Source organism: Nanorana parkeri, unplaced genomic scaffold (assembly GCF_000935625.1).
Source record: "Nanorana parkeri isolate BGI_ZX_2015 unplaced genomic scaffold, ASM93562v1 scaffold537, whole genome shotgun sequence".
NCBI lineage: Eukaryota > Metazoa > Chordata > Amphibia > Anura > Dicroglossidae > Nanorana > Nanorana parkeri.
In genome coordinates, this window is record NW_017306805.1 from 424135 (window position 1) to 441624 (window position 17490).

General features: G+C 41.1%; 1 protein-coding gene across 2 annotated transcripts in view; it reads left to right on the top strand.

Moving 5' to 3' along the window:
• The window catches only part of LOC108791252 (transducin-like enhancer protein 1), a 50022-nt gene that overhangs the window by 20342 nt on the left and 12190 nt on the right, over window positions 1-17490 (top strand). The window contains exons 3-15 of one of the 2 annotated variants that reach the window (XM_018561684.1): window positions 1464-1591; window positions 4079-4142; window positions 5997-6041; window positions 7578-7640; window positions 7770-7844; window positions 8325-8514; window positions 13956-13972; window positions 14405-14509; window positions 14757-14801; window positions 14911-15066; window positions 15249-15384; window positions 15489-15658; window positions 16302-16357. In XM_018561684.1, coding sequence (XP_018417186.1) covers window positions 1464-1591; window positions 4079-4142; window positions 5997-6041; window positions 7578-7640; window positions 7770-7844; window positions 8325-8514; window positions 13956-13972; window positions 14405-14509; window positions 14757-14801; window positions 14911-15066; window positions 15249-15384; window positions 15489-15658; window positions 16302-16357 — 1250 coding nt within the window. The remainder of the gene's footprint in view (window positions 1-1463; window positions 1592-4078; window positions 4143-5996; window positions 6042-7577; window positions 7641-7769; window positions 7845-8324; window positions 8515-13955; window positions 13973-14404; window positions 14510-14756; window positions 14802-14910; window positions 15067-15248; window positions 15385-15488; window positions 15659-16301; window positions 16358-17490) is intronic. The other variant, XM_018561685.1, reaches the window with a different exon arrangement.

A 17490-nucleotide genomic window follows, 5' to 3' on the forward strand; every position in this document is an offset into this window, starting at 1 on the left:
TTGTACCTTTTTTTGAGCTGTCTGAGAAACAAAAGCTGTTGTGCCTGGCTTCCGTTTACACATTGGGACTTCTGCAAATGTTGTAAAGCAAAAGTATAGTGTTTGGGGTTTTTTTTTTAAACACATGCTGAAGACATCAGCTTAATATAAACATTTATGTTTGTTTTTGAAACCTTCTTTCTGAGTTAAGTTTTACATATGCATGGTGGCAGCCATGTTTGCCTATTGCATATCCAGGCATTGCAGTGCCATGTATTAGTTATGCTTCACAACTTCCCACAATGGCTGTCTGAGTGGGCCAGCTACTTGAAAGCAAGGACCTCCCTGCATGGCTGATGGCTTACCTACACAGTTGTGAAGCAGTTGGGCAGTCACTGTAGTAGTTAAAGCTGATGGCTCTCGGATTTTACACAACATGGTAGATTTTGCCAAAGGGGACTCCTCCAGCTCTGTAACAGCCACAATGTCCCTCATTACTCTGTTGTTGCCGCTGACATTTCCACCTGGTCTGTGTTAGCCATCTTGGTTGTTTAGTCCAGCATGAAGCAGCTGCTGGGTTTGTACACATATATCCTCTGCATCAGTGGATGTGTAGCCAAAACTCCTTTTTTTTTTCTTCTACATAAATTGTATTGAAGGATTAGGAAGGATCCCTGGCCAATGTATATTGCTGTTCACCAGAAAGATTTACCCTCCATATTTGTCCTGGTGACCTGGGTCACCAATGCAGAGCGTGATGCAAAGCCCTAGATTTCAGAGCTGTCACCAATGGAGATGGCTAAGCAGTTAAACATACATAAGGAGAACACTACAAAAAGAATTCACAAAATGTGCTTCCTGAAAATACACTTTGAAATGCAAAGAAGGGGGCACAGTCATGGAATTTTCTGGAGTATGCCGATCCACCCTGCTCTGTAACCTTCTGTTTTGGTGCTTGGGGAATACCTATAATATTTGCATTCCTCTCTCTAATTCTGCCAGGCAAGAGATTTCCCCTCGCTCGCAACATTCTGTAGTTTACATAGAAGCACTGCATGCAGGAAAGTGTATTATGAGATTGACGCTTTCATACTTTCAGCTTTTTGACTTTTACAAGCGATGTGCGTCTGTTTACAAATCAGCACTGTTGACCTGCAGTGCTGGGCAGAGAAAACGTCAAATGTTTTACTTTTTAGGTACTGTACACACATATGAGGGTAGTAGAGCTAACCTACACGAGTAATTGAACATTTTTTGTCTTCCTAGTTATTTAACATGATGCATTCTTCTAAACCTTCCAGGTGTGCCATTTACTATAGAATAGAGAAGCTAAATAGTGTTTGGTAGCCAAATCCCTTTTGTTGTGGCTGAGCAGGCTTACTTTGGTGTCTGAACTGGTCACATGGTCCTTTTTTATGTTCGAATGTGCTCTTGCACCTTTAGAAGCTTGATGTTGAATTCCTATGCATGGCTTTTTTTTGCAGACACACTTGCAAGCATCCGTAGCAGCTGGAGCAGCATCTGGCCCTCAGCAGAGCCTTAAACTAACATACCCAGAGACTTTGGATCGTATTAAGGAAGAATTTCAGTTCCTGCAAAGTCAGTATCACAGGTAAGATGTTTTCATTTTTCCTTTTCAATACATTTGTGACTGTTTATGAAAGAGCATTTTATAGTGATTTGGATCCTATTAAAACGTGTTCTGGAAGGCTTGGCAGAGAAAGGGTTAACCTCAGCTGGCCACACCATGTTTCCATTGTTTTTATTTTCTACTGCTGCGTTGCTAGCATTTGTAAAAGACACCCGCCCCCCCAACCATACATTTTCTGAAAGCACAGACCCGGTAGAATAGAAAGCAATAATTGCGCAAATGTCATCACATTTTTGAGGAAATATTCAATATTAGGGGTCTAAACGGACCCCTGACATTTCCCTTTTGATGTAAGGCTCACTGAGGTGGCCAGCTGGAAACAGTTGTGTTCCGCCGTAAGCCTTACGTCAGTGGCAGCGAAATAGTTACAAATTCTTAGCTTCTGCAAAGACAGTAGCACAATTGGGAGACTTTTTTTGGATAGACCAGGGAAGGGTTAGATGTCTGCCATGGTATTTTTGAAGTCTGAGACACTAGAACAGGAAATAAGGGCAATGGATTGCATTGGGACAGGAATCCACTGATCACAAAGTAAACGATCAATCATCTATCCATTCCCCACTTTATTATAAAAATTGGTCTTGTTGCAGTTGTAGAGATTTCCTCTTCCTGTCCTTGTGACACCCTATTACAGGAACAGTAATTGGGAGAAAATCTTTCAAATAAGAACACAGAACACAATAAAAATCTGCTGTAAATTATATTACTGAGGGCTCTGTGTTTTACCTTAATGCATTTTCTGCATTAAATTAAAAAAGACTCCGCACCTTTCTATGCCACCCTTTCCCCAAATACTTACCTCCATAAGCTTGTCACCTCTGCTGGGTCGTGGAAGTTATCGCTGTTCTCCAAACTACCTGGTTGTGGGGGGCAGGAGTACTGGGGGTAGAGGAGCCATAGGCTCCTTCTGCCATCAGTCAGACTGAGTGGTAAACGGAGCAGGGGGTGTGGCTTGTTGCAGGCTGTGTGTGTGTGTCTATGGATGCACACAGCCAAACGCGGTCACAGCTCGGGAATCAAGTTCAGAATGTTCATGTCTTGCCACTAACAACCCTTAAGGTGGCCATACACTGTGCGAATTTCGGCTGGTTCTTGATAAAGCAGCCTAAATTCGCACAGTGGGTGCCACCGTCGGCACCCTTTTGGCTGGCTTCCCTCGATCAGCTGGTTGAAAGAGCCAGTCGGAAAAGCTTCGAATGAACAGAGCCGGCAGCCGCTGTAAGAATACAAAAGGAACAGCAGGGATTCCTCGAATTGGACGAATCTGCCCTATTTTTTTTTTCCGTTCAGCCCGTGACTAGCTTTAGACTTGAGTGGGACATTGCTCCTGCAGTACAGGTATGTCCAACTCAAGTCTTTGGTATGGTTGGTGTGCAGGAGCAGGGAGCTCGGCACTAGATTTTTACAAGCTGGTCTCAAGGCTATGTGGAAAGCTTAGTGGCATGAAATATGCAGTGGTATGGGTTGGGGAACAGGGGAGGTGTTTCAGTTTACCACATTTAGGAGACTAGGGTGTTTTTTTATCCATTTAAGAACATGTCCTTTTAAAAACCTTCCATACTACTGTTCTGACACTTCAGGGCCTCCGAAAATGTGATTGGTAGTCAGGAATGTGGTTTACATAATTTATGCCCCTTGAAAACATAATTTATGCCCCTTTGAATCCCTTTATGCGGCTAGGCTGCAAAAAAGTGCCACGCAGTATTCCATACTCTGAGTAGCAAAATGTGTTTTGGGGTATAATTCTAAGTATGCCCATGCTGTGTGTGAGAAATAACTTGTTAAAATTACAACTTTGTAAAAAAACAACCCCCCCCCCCCCCCCCAACCTTAGGGTGTCTACTTTCCAAAAAGGGGGCATTTTGGGGGTGTTTGTACTAACCATGGCATTTTGGGGCCTCAAGTCATGCGAGAGGCTGTCGGGACATCTGTTCTGATTACATTTCAAATAAAAGTATACCAGAGTATGTAGACTCTATAGCTTCCACACAGACTAAAGTAATATACACTTTTCTTTTGTAAAAAATAAAAGTAGCGGAATACATTCGGCCTAAATGTATGACTTATATTGTATAATGGAAAGGAAGGGAAATGTTGTGTTTTTTTGTTTTTTTTCTTTTTATATAGTAAAAAATGATTGATAAATTCCGCAAAAAAGTTTGATCTGTCTAAAAAAAATATATAAAATTACTTTGGGCACAGTGTTGCATGACCAAGTAATTGTCAGTCAAATTATCTCAGCAATGATAAAATGGCCTGTACAGGAAGGGGGTTAAATATGTGGGTCCTCAAGTTGCTAAATACGCATTTATGTTAGCATTACAATTAAGTGGTACATATCAAAATAAGATGTTACTAATCAATACAGCACCTTGCCTGAAATGTTTTTACTTGAGCCAAACATATTTTGCTACATAGTCTTAATGACTGTATATGTTTTATGTGCAGTTTAAAATTGGAGTGTGAAAAACTTGCAACTGAAAAAACGGAGATTCAGCGACATTATGTCATGGTGAGTTGACCTAAAATGCAAATAAAGTGGAAGGACTGTAACCGCTATGTGTGATTCAGTTAATGCATGCATGGTTCCCACTATATCAAAACTGGGTGAAATGAGCAGAGGAAGTGTACCAGACCAACTTCTTTCCACTTGTCATTATTCTAGAGCAAGTTGGCAAATGAAGCATGTAATTGGCTGCTGTTTGCAACACTTCAACTTTGTTTTCGTATTTTGATAATCAAGATGCATTGACTGCACTGTTAATGGCATGTGAGAGTATTCATTTTGAATTGTGAGCCATATGGCAGTGTAGAGCTTTATTTAAGCAAGCACTTTTACGGGGTAATTGTGGGGGCCAGTGGATACCTTTTTGATGATAAATGCTTGAAGCTAATGTCCAGAAAAATCAGATTGATAGATTACATTGTAGCTAATGTGTTTTTTTTTTTTTTTTTTATTATTTCCATTTAACTCAGACTGCAAACACCTTGTGCAGATCCTTGCCCTCTCCATCTATGATGTGACATTTTAAAACACTTAAATTATTTTAAAGCTGAATTCAAGCCAAATGACTAAATACAGTACACAGATGAACATACACGAAAATGCATAATGTAGATTTGCTGAAGTTATGTAATGCAAATAGGCCATGTCCCTGCTGGTAGCGTGTAATTGGACAGTGAAATAGAAGCATTAGACTGATGAACTCATCTGTCTTGTCACTCTTTTCACTTCTCCTCCCCTTTTTTATGTTTTTTTTTTTTTTTTTTTCTTTTGGAGTTGGACTTTAAAACTGCTGATTTAGAACACCGTTTGATATACGTGTTAAAAGAAACCTTTTGTATAATGTAATTTTGAAGGGAATGTATGCAGGGCAATGTGCAGGAATGAGTCCTTCACTCCTGTTGGCTAACTAGAGCAACGGGAAAAAGAGAGGCTAGCAGTACACATGTACAGTATATTTATTTTGTGCAGCCCTATTGATGAGAGAAATCACTTGATTTCCCCCAACCGCAATAAACCGTGTGGGTGGAGTTACCTGCCCTGCCAGCTATTGTTTTCAGACAGCTGTCTGAATAATCAAACAGTGACTGCATCTGATAGAATGCAGTCAGATTTTCCAGCTAACTGATTCATAATTTGACATGGACTTTTGTCGAACCAGATGGTGCTGACAGGGCCACCCTCGAATTTCAGCCAATTCAGAAGTAATCGGCTGAAATTCGAGTGTCTGGCTAGCTTGAGTATAAGCAGCTGTTGAACCCATTAAAGTAAAGGTGCCCATACACCTTACGATTATCGGACAAAACTTTTCGTCCGAGGATCGAACCGTCGTACGATTTTCGTACGACGGCCCCATCCTGCCCCGATTATCGCAAGGTTCAATCAGCGGTAGTTTAAAAAAAAAACACCTGGACGACTTGCGGTAATTGACCGTAATTATTTTCGTATGCGCAGTGTTAATCGTACGACTTTTGACGGACGGAAACGCCACCAACCATGTGAACATCGTACGATCAACCGAAGTTTTCAAACATGCTTGACCGTCAAAAGTCGTACGATTGTACAGTACTATCGGTCGGGCACTCTATTCACACGTTATGATTGTCGTACGAAAAGTCGATCGCATACGATTATCGTACGATAATCGTAAGGTGTATGGGCACCTTAAGGCTGTTTGCCTTGCAAGGCACAGATTCACTTTAAGGTTATATATTTGTTCGTGCATGGGATTTGTGCTTGTGTACCTTTTTGATTGGGAGATTACCTATTCTCCAGGACAAAATCTGATTTTTGATATGCGTGTATTGGGAAAAGCAGTACAAAAGTATTAATCCGTTTATTTTATCTTTACGGTTTTTGCAGTATTATGAGATGTCCTATGGTCTGAATATTGAGATGCACAAACAGGTAACCTTCCCATTCTCTCACATTTAACAACTAGTCTTCTTTCAGGTTTTTCCTCCTCCTCTCACTGTGCCAGCAGCTTACTCCTCCCTCAGGTTGTGTGTGTAAAAATAGCAGTAAACTGCATAGTAATGAGTGGGCCTGTCCTCCCTATGTTAGGAGGTGAAATCGATCACAGCCCTTCTAGGTGAATTTCTCTCTGCCACAGTCACCTATTGCTGCCATTTGGAGAGTGTGAGTGCTCTTAGGAGAGCATGAAAGTGCCAACGTTTTCAGCATTTGATGTTACATCTTGTAATAAAACCCTAGTATCTTTTCTCCTGTTTGTCATGTTACAGAGCAACCCTGCATTTCTGACATGGGATGCTTAATCCTAAGATATGATTCATTTGCCTTAGGGAAATTGTATCGTGGGATAAGGCAGATGGTTTATATTTGCTTTACTTTAGTAAAGCTGACAATACAGGTGTAATTCTGGCTGGCTGAGAAATCTTATTGTTGAGATTCAGCCATACAAGCATATCATTAAGTCTAACGGATTCAGCTCTTATGTATCTTGAGTCATGTGTGCCGTAGATGGAAATGGCTTTCATAGGACTGCATTTCCTAATTTAGCCATTTAGTAACTGATCCGATTCACACAATCCTGTGTATATACATTTAATCAGGAATGTGTTACTGTCACTGATAGGGTATTTATAGAAGGTTTTTTTTTTATAGCCAACCGCTTTGCGTCCACCAGAAGTGAGGTCTTGATTGGATCCAAACATAAAGAGGGATTGCTCATTGATGGCTGTATTGATTGATTCCACACATTAATACAACAGCTTGGGGTGCATCTTTAGTTCTGTTTTGCGATTTTTATAGATACTGGGTATAGTAATGAAAGTGGTACCAAATTCTCTGTGCTTTTTAACCAAATTCACTGGTAGCGGTGTAGCATGTCCCAATGTATGGAACTGCAGCAGTCTCAGCTCCTGGACACTGAGTGCAGCTTCTCCGAACTTCTCAGTAGGAGAGGGTGCACACTGAAGACACAGGCGTATGCGCACATGAGGTCACAGAAGGGGGGGGGGGAGGAATGGGACAATGTAAGGCAATGTACCCAGACTGGGAGCCTGCATGCAGGGGTGTCTCCGTGGGGTGCGACTTTAAACAGGTGAAAGGAAGATGTACCCATCAAGAGGCAACGCATAAGGTAAGTTTTTACACCAGTATTATGGTGGGGGTGGAGAATGTAGGCTTAGTTCCCTGTGAAGTGGGAGAGGAAAAGTGCTAGTTCTAAGAACAAGACCTAACCATTTCCTCACTGAATACTAAGTGTATATATGTATCATAATGCTCTTGGCACTTTCATGTACCTTAATGATCTTGGTCTGCACTCTTTTTGCAGGGCTAAAATGCTCTTTTACTTTGATGTGAAGATATATTATAATATATCACCGTGTGGTCTAAACTACAACACCTGACATTTTTGCCTAGTGGTTTTCCATGTTTAAGTCCAACCTAAGCATCCTTTTCTGGCTATTGTCCTTCTAGACCGAAATTGCCAAACGTTTGAATGTCATCTGTGCCCAGTTGGTGCCTTTTTTGTCTCAAGAGGTAAGTCTTATAGAGCAGCTATTTGTTATCTTGCTATTTTTCCCGTTTTTTGTCTCTGTATCTCTAAGTTGTATGTTTTACCTCCTTCAATCACACATCTGCAATCCCATTTAATAAAATTCAAAACAGCACCAGCAGCAAGTGGTTCAGGCTGTGGAGAGAGCAAAGCAAGTCACAATGGCAGAACTGAATGCAGCCATTGGGGTAAGTTTCATGGTGCTGTAGTGCTTTCCGTTTGCATACATAAACAAAGCAGTTAAGGTTGATTACAAAAATATAGCATCTTTTTTATTAGATGTTGTAACGGTTATATTACTGTAGCAGAAAAAAACAAGCCCCATCTTTTCTAATAGCTTGATGGCTTGTTTTAATTTAAATTGGGATTGGGGGTGCCTGAGTGTTGTGTCCACACATCCCATTTCAAGCATTTTTGACTGTCACTCTTAAGGCAGAAATTATGATCTATTTGACAACATGTAAATCATTTGCACACCAGGTTGTGTAGCTGGTTTGATATTTAGCATTCATTCTTCATGAATAGAGCACTTTTTGTAACCATTAATTTCTTGTCCAGTAAAATTGTGTTTTTCCTCCCTTTCATCCTTTTTTGTTTTCTCCACCCTCTTTTTATATTGCTCATAAACTTTTATTACTCTTCTATCACTCCTCTGAACCTGAAACCAGCATCAGCTACAGGCTCAACACCTTTCTCATCATGCTCCTCCCATTCCTCTTACACCTCACCCATCTAGTTTGCAACAACACGGCCTAGCTGCTGCCACTAGTGCCTCCAGTCTGCTGGCCCTCTCTGGTGTCCTTGGTCTGCAGACTCAACTGGCAATAAAAGAGGGTCTCGCTGACTCTGAGCACAGAGGTATGTGTAGGACTTACCATAGACCATTGTTAACCAGTTGTTTAATTTGTTTCTTTGTTTTTTTAATGTTGGAAAATAAGACTAAAAAGACCGTTAAAGAGAACCATTCACGATTGGGCTAGAATTAAAATATGTCTTGTATTATAATTGAGCACACATGCTGCTTATAAAAATGTATACTTCACCTTGACGCATTGAGATCACTTGCAGTCTGGTGTGTGTATGTACTGGCTGGTAGGACTGTAGATGTCACCTAGCTTTCATTCATACACATGGTGAGGGGCTCCAGGGTTGATGACTGATTTGGAGAAAACAAATTTGCGGTTTCCTCAGAATCTTGTCTGGGTCCTGGAGCCCAGATGCTTTGTAGAACTTTTGGGTGGGATTTAGCCTCGATTCCTAGGTCCATGTCTTACCTAGCAGCCAGACCTCATTATTAGTCAGCTTTTTGTATGTAAGCTGCGGTTTCCTTCATCATTAGGAGAGTCATGCTGCATGGAGGCAGCAGTGTGTGTGTCTGTGTTCTGGCCTAAGGTAAAAAAAAAAATAACACTCTGCTGTCTGTGATTTTAAAGTGATGTTAATTGGCAGTATACATATGAATGAATATATCTGTATAAATGAAATGTATACGTACATATTCTATATGTAATCTATCTTGGTGAATGTGCCGCTATTTTACAAAAGTGACAATACAATGCTTGAAATGTAGAAAGAAAAACAGCTTTTGCCTATTCCATATAGAAAAAAAGAATAAGGCATAAGTGTTAATAAACTAGTATTGCAAATTAGAATGTGACAAAACTATAACGCGTTACTCATAAAAAGTCCCAAAACAATGTAGGCTTCCTTTTATGCAATATGATTCCTACAACTTAGTGTATTCCCAGGTGAGGCAATCATCCACCACCAGATGGTTAGCCAAACTCACTAGATGTAGATGACCTTTTGACAATAGAAAGTCAATAAGGTTTGAATAGTGTAACATCCAAAGTGGTCAAACGTGACCAATATTGTTCATCAGGGATACATCTACAAAACTAGTTGGGAAATTGATTGGGCGCAGACCATAGACAAGCAGATACAAAGGCATAATATCTATTTGATACTAAATAAAAACCAGAAAATGCACTGGCATATTCTAAGCGCATAAAGCGTTATGATATGCTGCGTGCAGTAATATTAGATTCTGCCGTCCACAGAGCCTTGGTTGGTGCAAACACTTGGCCAGCTATAGGACCCACAGCATGCAGGACCAGTGAAAGTGATGTACTCGCACAAACTGTCTTTCATATTCATCAGGGAGACAATTGGAAAAGCCCCTAAGTGTTTGGCGAGTGTACTGTGAGTTAGCAAAATGAGAGCACAACAGTATTTATCTCCTATCGAAGTGGTGCTGTTTAAGTGAAACCTTGGACTTCAATGTCTAAAAGGTGATGACTCACTGGTCCGCTTTACTCCTTCAGTTAGGGCAATTGTTACAATTTTTTAGATCAGATTTTTAATGCTGACAGATTAAGGGAGTAGAAGTACAAAACCACTATACATTTGTTTGAATTAAGTGTCTTTGTCTTATTCCATAAAGGGTACAAATTGGGATTGTCTTTTGTATGAGGCACACCAGTATAGGGGTCTCTCTGACCCCATGACCCACACGCTTGTGACTTGACAGTGGTTTCTGTGTTCTATGGCAGCAAGGCAAACAAAGCTAGAACTATAGGTGGCTAGTGGAGGGCCCAATCTGTGTTATTTAGTTTTCCCAACAGAAAAAGACCATTACATTAGGACCTTAAATGCAGATGAATTTTGGTGCACAAATATTGTGATTGTATACAAGAGCTATGTTTTCTAACTTAACCTTTCCTGGGCAGAGGTTGATGCCTAGATGCTCCATTCAGCAGCATCAGCATACTTATGCTGGCAGTGTTCATCTGCAGAGTGAAGACTGTAATTTTTTTCAGTGGAACTTCAGCCTGTATGTGATCACTATGTCGGAGCTTACATGGTCACGTGATTGGGGACCACTTTTGTCAGTTCAGGAGGGATCCTGCTGGTTTTCAAAGGAGAGAAGGAATATTTAATGTATTCTCAACAGGGCATCTGTGCCGGTGAACCTTAATATGCATATTGCATATCGAAAGGGGTTAATTAAATGGCTTATTTTAATTTATTTAGGCAAAGGTATATTCTTTGTAAGCAAGACAATCCAGTTGCTGGTGCAGAGTTACATTTGGAATTAAGCAATCTGGCTTTGTTTGTGCATGTCTGCCCTAAAGGTACACACATTTCTGCATCATGTCCACCCCACCGTAATTAAATGTGTGAATTATTTTTTTGTGCCTATTAAAATTAAATACTTGCCCATTATTCACCACCTGTTTACTCCCCTGCTATGCTCTGCACCTATTGCTGCAAGGTTAAATACCCAATACTTCAGGGGAAGCATGTGACTCCTTTTCCTCCTGCAATGTAACATTGGGTTCCTGAGCAGCCTATTGCTAGGCTTAAGGACTGTCACGGGGGAGTAGGTTTAGTAGACCTGTGTATGGTCTGAACAGACTGTCTTGAAGCTTATACGGGCCTTTTTTTTTGTTTGTTTGTTTGCTGATGTCTAAGATGTAGGTTTTATTTCTCATTCATTGAGGGCCATAGGATTCGGAGACATTTGGATCATTCTTCTGCCTACAGGATGATTTTGACACTGGCAAGTGGAAAAAAGTGACCAGCCTTCTATAACCTCTCCCACTCCCTGCATGCCTCCTAGGAGGATGGACAATCTTTCTGCTTTTCTCTACTGAGAAAAGTTTACCGTCCTTTTACTAGCCATTTTTTCCTTCAATATTTTTGGCTTCAGTCAAAGACTTTTGACAAGCTGTTTGAGATTGTGTGTCTGGATAGACCCGATTGGCGTATCCTTGCCAACAGCTTTGGAGGCCATACCCAGACCCTGCAGGACTGGACCATTGCGGCAACTGCCTAAAAATGTGACCTTTAGGCACTGGGCAGTGCATTGTGGTGCTTTCCAGACCTTTTGTGTACTTGGCACAAAAGGCTTTCCGGGTTCAGAGCTGTGGCACAGCCTCAGGTGTGACCCAATCTCTGAAGGCTTACTGTTGCACAACTGGGCCAGTATTGTTGGGCGTTATTGAATGTCTTCAGTCTTATTTCAGTCTTATTTCTTTAATGACTCTTATCAGTCAGCAAGTCTAAAAAATCCTTGCTGGTTTATATTGTCCCTCGGAGTTGCAGGCATCTACCATAACTTCCAGGTTTAGAGACTCCACTTTTAGGTTTCAAAGTTTTTATTGGTTTCTGTAATTATAAACAAAATCAGCAGCATAATAAAGCAATCGGTGGTCTTTCAACAGCAGCAGGACATAAAGTACATTACACCATCCCCTTCCCTATCTTTTCTATAGAGTAGTTACATTTCAGGAGCCCTTAACGCTTTATTACTATGCCATAGGCCAGGGGTGCCCATTAGGTAGATCGTGATCTACCAGTAGCTCTCAAAGCTGATGCTGGTAGATCACAAAGGGTGTGAATGGCGGCCCCTTTATTCCATTTTGGTGTATTTATTTAGCTGTGCACACATGATTACCTATTAGCCTGAGTCTGCTGAGCCAAGCTCCCTGACACCTTTCTGGTGGATACTGGTGGTTGAAGTGCTATATATTACATCAAAGAATATTAGTTTACACAGCCTGTTGCAAGAGCGGGGAGAGACAGCCAAGAGAGCGAAGAGAGAGAGAGAGAGAGAGGAGAGACAGCCAGGGAGGAGAGACAGCCAGGAGGATGAGAGAGGAGAGACAGCCAGGAGGATGAGAGAGGAGAGACAGCCAGGAGGATGAGCAAGGAGAGACAGCCAGGAGAGCGAGGTAGGTATTTTTTTTCGCTGGTAGAGCTCATGTAGCTCGTCATTTGAAAAGTAGATGTTAACACAAAAATTGTGGGCACCCCTGCCATAGGCACTCCTAATTTATATTTGGGGAATAAATATATTAAGGTTTTTTTCTTCTGCCATTGAAAGTACCGCTGTTTATCAATTAATCTATACATGGTAATTCCCTCTGGTGGGGTAGTTCACACATCCCACCAGGGGAAAAATTAAATGGAAACACTAATTGGAAAGAGGGGAGAAAAAAGGAAAAGAAAGAAACAAAAGGATGCAAAGTTGCAGACTCATGGATTCCTAGTATCTAAGGCAATATTACTAACCTAAGGGGGCTGGCGGATTACCTGGAAGATTTGAAATCCCTTGATACATCATCCATGGTTTCCAGACTGCTTCAAAGTTGGTATATGTATCTTGCAAGACACTGTAGAGCCTCTTTCATCTTTTCACCTCAACTAGGACATTGTTTTTTTTTTTATCCCTCTATCAGGCTCCAGTACACCAGATTTCCCTTCATTGCCTATATGTAGGTCATACTATGAGTGGCCTTGCAGCCACTGCTTCTGTGGATTGATTCTTTTTGTTACCCAGATGGTATCCTTAAAGAGAACCAGCTTTTCGCTCCTACATTTTTCAGGTGGCTCTAATTATTGTTCAAGCCTGCGGTCTTAAGGATCGGGTTCCACCCCTTCCTGTCATGGCGGACTCTACTAGGACTGTGAGTGCTTCTTGGGCATTTTGGCATCGGGCATCTGTTTCCCAGATTTTCAAAGCTGCCATCTGGTCTTCTATTCACACATTCTCCATAGTGGATGCTCAGACCTCAGCTGATGTCAGATTTGGGCAGTCGGTCCTTCAGGCAGCTCTTTAAACTGTAGCAAGTCCACAGTTTTTTATCGGTGGGCTTGTTAGCATCTTGTTTGCTATTTACTGCTTTTAGGCATCCTAAATGACTTTTATCCTATGCCCCTTAATGAATGAGAAAGAAAATTAGGATTTTTGTACTCCACGTAAAATCCTTTTTATTAGTCTCATGGATGGCGTCATACGTAGCCAAAATAAAGTTGTACGTCTAGTGTGAGGATAAATACAAAAGAGTTGAACAATCTGCACCTCCAGGCAAGGGCATTCAAATCTACAAATAAAAAACTGCAAGAGGGACCATGTGACCTGTTCGAAGCATGGACGTATAATTATGCAAAAACACTGCTGTGCTAAATTTAGTTTGCCAGCGAGACGCGTATGTTAGAAATTTACTGCTCGTTTGCACCTTTTGAGTATGAGTAGTTAAATGTTGGTAAATAACCCCTATTTGTGTTGGCTTATATTTTGGGAGGCAGCATGAAGTGATCTATGACTGGGGAAAAGCAAATTGAAGTGATGTGGGTAGAGTGTTTGAGATGTCTGCTGAAAAATTGTGATGGCTTAGATTTGTGAGAACTCGCATGATTCTGCAGTGGGGAAAATGGGATGATAAATTAATAATCTTGACTAAAATTAACCCAATATTTTCCTTTGCATTGCTCACTTGTTTCCATGGAGACAGACAGAGACCCAGGACCAGTGAGTATAACATTTTATATTGGTGTATTTTGATGGGTGGAACTGAAGATTGGCTTAGGTCTTAATTTTGCCCTGGTTCTATTAACACGTGCTATATGGCTGAGATGAAGATATCATTTTTAAAAGGTGCTATTTTAGTATACTTAGTTTCTCAGCATGCCAAATGCTTTCTGCTTGTGAATAATAGAATATTTGGAATAGCAGCTCTTTAACTGTTTGATCTTTAAAGCTGTCTGTTGGCACTTATTTAGGCTATCACTGTATTACTGCCTGGCAGTCTGTATGATTTGGGTCCTGTGACTGGGTTCCCCCCCCCTACTTGCCATAGTGTGTTTGGGTGTAGCATTGTTTATGAACTGACCTTTGTGTTTTTCTACCCTTTAGAAACTATAGGTGTGCCAGTGTGTTTAAATATTTTTCTTTCTACTTCAGAGCTGTGTTACTCTGCCAAATGGGGAACGTGTACGAACATTGTCAGATTATCTAAATAGCAACAAGAAGCGTAAAACTGAAGAGAAAGACTTTGGAACAGACTATGTAAGTGGCTGAACTGTTTTGTAATGGTTGAGTTTTTTTGTTTTTTTTCTTTTCAATCTGTCTGTAGAGTAGTCATATATAGGTATTAGCCAGTTAACCTACCAGTATGTATTTACCATTTTAATGGGAAGGCAGTACCATGGCAGAAATCCATGTAAACAAGAATAAACAAAATCGGTACAGGGAGAACCCTGGTTAGAATCTCTGGCAGTGCTCAGTTCTTCTAATACTATTTTCTAATTTTCAGGGCAGTGATGCTGACCGAAGTGAGGATAATCTTGTAGTGGATGAAGTAAGTAACTCTGGAGTTCTCATCCTTCCGGTGAAGTGTTTTTGGTAGTTTTGGAGGATGAAAAAGGCAAATGACTGTGAGGTACAGTGAGTGTAATATGTTTCTCCAGGATCCTGCTTCACCACATAGTGTCCATTCCTACTCCTCGCGAGAGAATGGTGTGGATAAAACAAACCTCCCAAGGAAGGATCCTCCTCCCGCTAGCCCAAACTCCATGACCTCATCTAGCAGTGTGTCTCCTTCCAGGAGCAAGGACCTTCCAACGGTAATAGCACATTAACCCAAACCTAAGGCCAGGTAGAAAGTGTTTGAATAGCATAGATATGTTTTGTTTCAATATCCTGCATAATTGATTAGGCAGGAAAAACTATTTCCATACCCTTAAGAAAGCCTTCATGTTTATTTTTAGATTCAGTATAATTTTATTACTAATCTTTCCTTTTTCAGCAGGTAGAAAAGGCAGGAACCCCAGGTTTAAAATCCAGTACTCCAAACTCCCATAGTGACATGAGCACCCCAGGTCCCAGTGGTGCTAGCGCATCTCAGTTCCGGCCTCTTGGCAAATCTGCTATTGACCCTCTTGGTATGTTATGTTTTTCAGGGGTGGAGGGGAGCATTAAGTCTTTGTAGTCTGTGCTTAAATGTGCATTCTGTAAGCAATTACATTGACAATTTCTGTTTCCACAGCTCTGGGACTCCGTGCACCACTGGGAGCACAGGGAGGCTATCCTGCAGCGTTTAGTATTGCTCACCCTTCTGCCAATGCTGAGGGAGCTGGAGCCTATGCAGGCCTTCACCTCATGTCACCACAGATTAATGGAGCAGCAGCTGCTGGAACCTATGGAAGAGCCTCTTTAGTGAGTACTAATTTTTAGCCAGTCTTGCAGCTTTATTTAAAGGGAAATCTGAAACAAAAGAAAACTCAACAGGTAGCAGCACTTTAATTTTTGCAGTTTTTGCCCCCTTTCCCAGCAGCATTTAATCACCTTTCCTTGCTTTCCCGCCACTCTGTTCAGCTGCCAGGAGTGAAGAAACTATCCAGTACTGCTGGATGTGAAGGAGCATGTGACTCTCTTCCCTTTCTCAGCGCTGGAGCTTTGTGATTAGGCTAACATTAGCCTAACACTTTGGATGGGGAGAGAGTCCTCAACCCTGTGTAAGCCCTGACTAGGGCAATCGGGGCTTCTTTTCCTCACCCCTGGTAACTGAATGGAGTGGTGGGGGAGTGAAAGAATAGATGAATGAACTGGAGAGTATGTGCTGCTGGGCAAGTGGGTATTAACGCAAACCTGTTGTTCTGCCCCACATTGGCAAAGCACAGGTTTGCTTTTTCACTAATCATAGGCCAGCTTTAATAAAACACAAAAGGAGTGTCATTAGCAGGTTATTGCTGTCCCTCGATGCATATTTAAGCTGATGCTAAGAAATTGATACTTCCTGTGGAAATAATTAGGAGAAACAAGATCATTTTATCACTTGTCTATTACAATTTACCTTCAGGTTGGCTATGATCCACATGCACACATGCGAAGTTTAGGAGCTGCATCTGGAAAACCGTGAGTTCTGTCATTTTTGTTCTCCAGTGTATTTGTGTGATAATTGGTCTCTATAGGATCTTGGTGGTAAAATGCATGCAGTGATTCTTATTCCATGACCCTGTACTGCAAACCACTACCCGGTAGTAGCTCTGGCTTAATGAGTCCCCACTTTAACATTTAATTGTGAATTCTGTAAGGTTATTGGCTAGAGGGCCAATCATTCTCAAAAGGTTAAGCCAGGTCAGGCAAGTCTTTTATGGTCTTTCATTTAGAACTCCTGATAAGACTGTATAAACTCCTGATTTATCCTATATAAACTCTGTAGCCTCTTTAGGTCTGCTGGTTAATGCAAATGGCTACATGGCAAATCAGAATCTGTACATAGGCATGGTCAAGTTGTTCGTGTTAAAATGGAAAGATAAATGATCAAGTCAAACGTGTTTAATAAAACCTCTCTGAATTTGCTGACCCTCCTGGGATTTTCACACACTTCAGTATCACTTACAGAAAATTGTGCAAAAAAAAAATCCCTTTTAATGGTTGTTTTGTAGACAAAAACATCTTAATGAGTTAGGGTAGAAGAGAATAATCAGATTGGTCAAGCTGATAAGTGGGGCACAGCTGCAGAAATAATGTCTCTCTGCTGCAGTGGTGTGCAGAAGGGCGTATTAGTACTCGCAGCATTCCAAACCTTGAAGCAGATTGGCATCCGCACTGAAAGGTCATTCCAGGTTCCAGTCTAGTTGTGCAAGGGTGGGCATGTGTGTGTGCCAAAGATTGGGAAAACTGTGCCTCATCTGATGAATCTTGATTTGTTGATGTCACGTGTAGATGCGAGGGTCAGAATTTAATGTTCACAGCACAAGTCCTTTGGGATAAGGTGCAAAGCCAAATGTGTAGCATGATTTAAATTTTTTCCCTCGACATGTACCAGAATCCTTAAAGTACCCCTGCCATGATGAACCAGTATGATGAATGCCATTGTTGGCTTCTTTCTGGGAATAGTAGTTGCCTGGCTGTGTCTGTCTTCAATAATGTTGCGTCACTAACGGTGAACAAGCAGGTTATATAGAAGTTTTAGAAAGGTGTCTGAATTTGTTTGTTTTTCTGTTTTTTCTCCTTTTTTTTTTTTTTTTTTTTTTTTAAGTTGG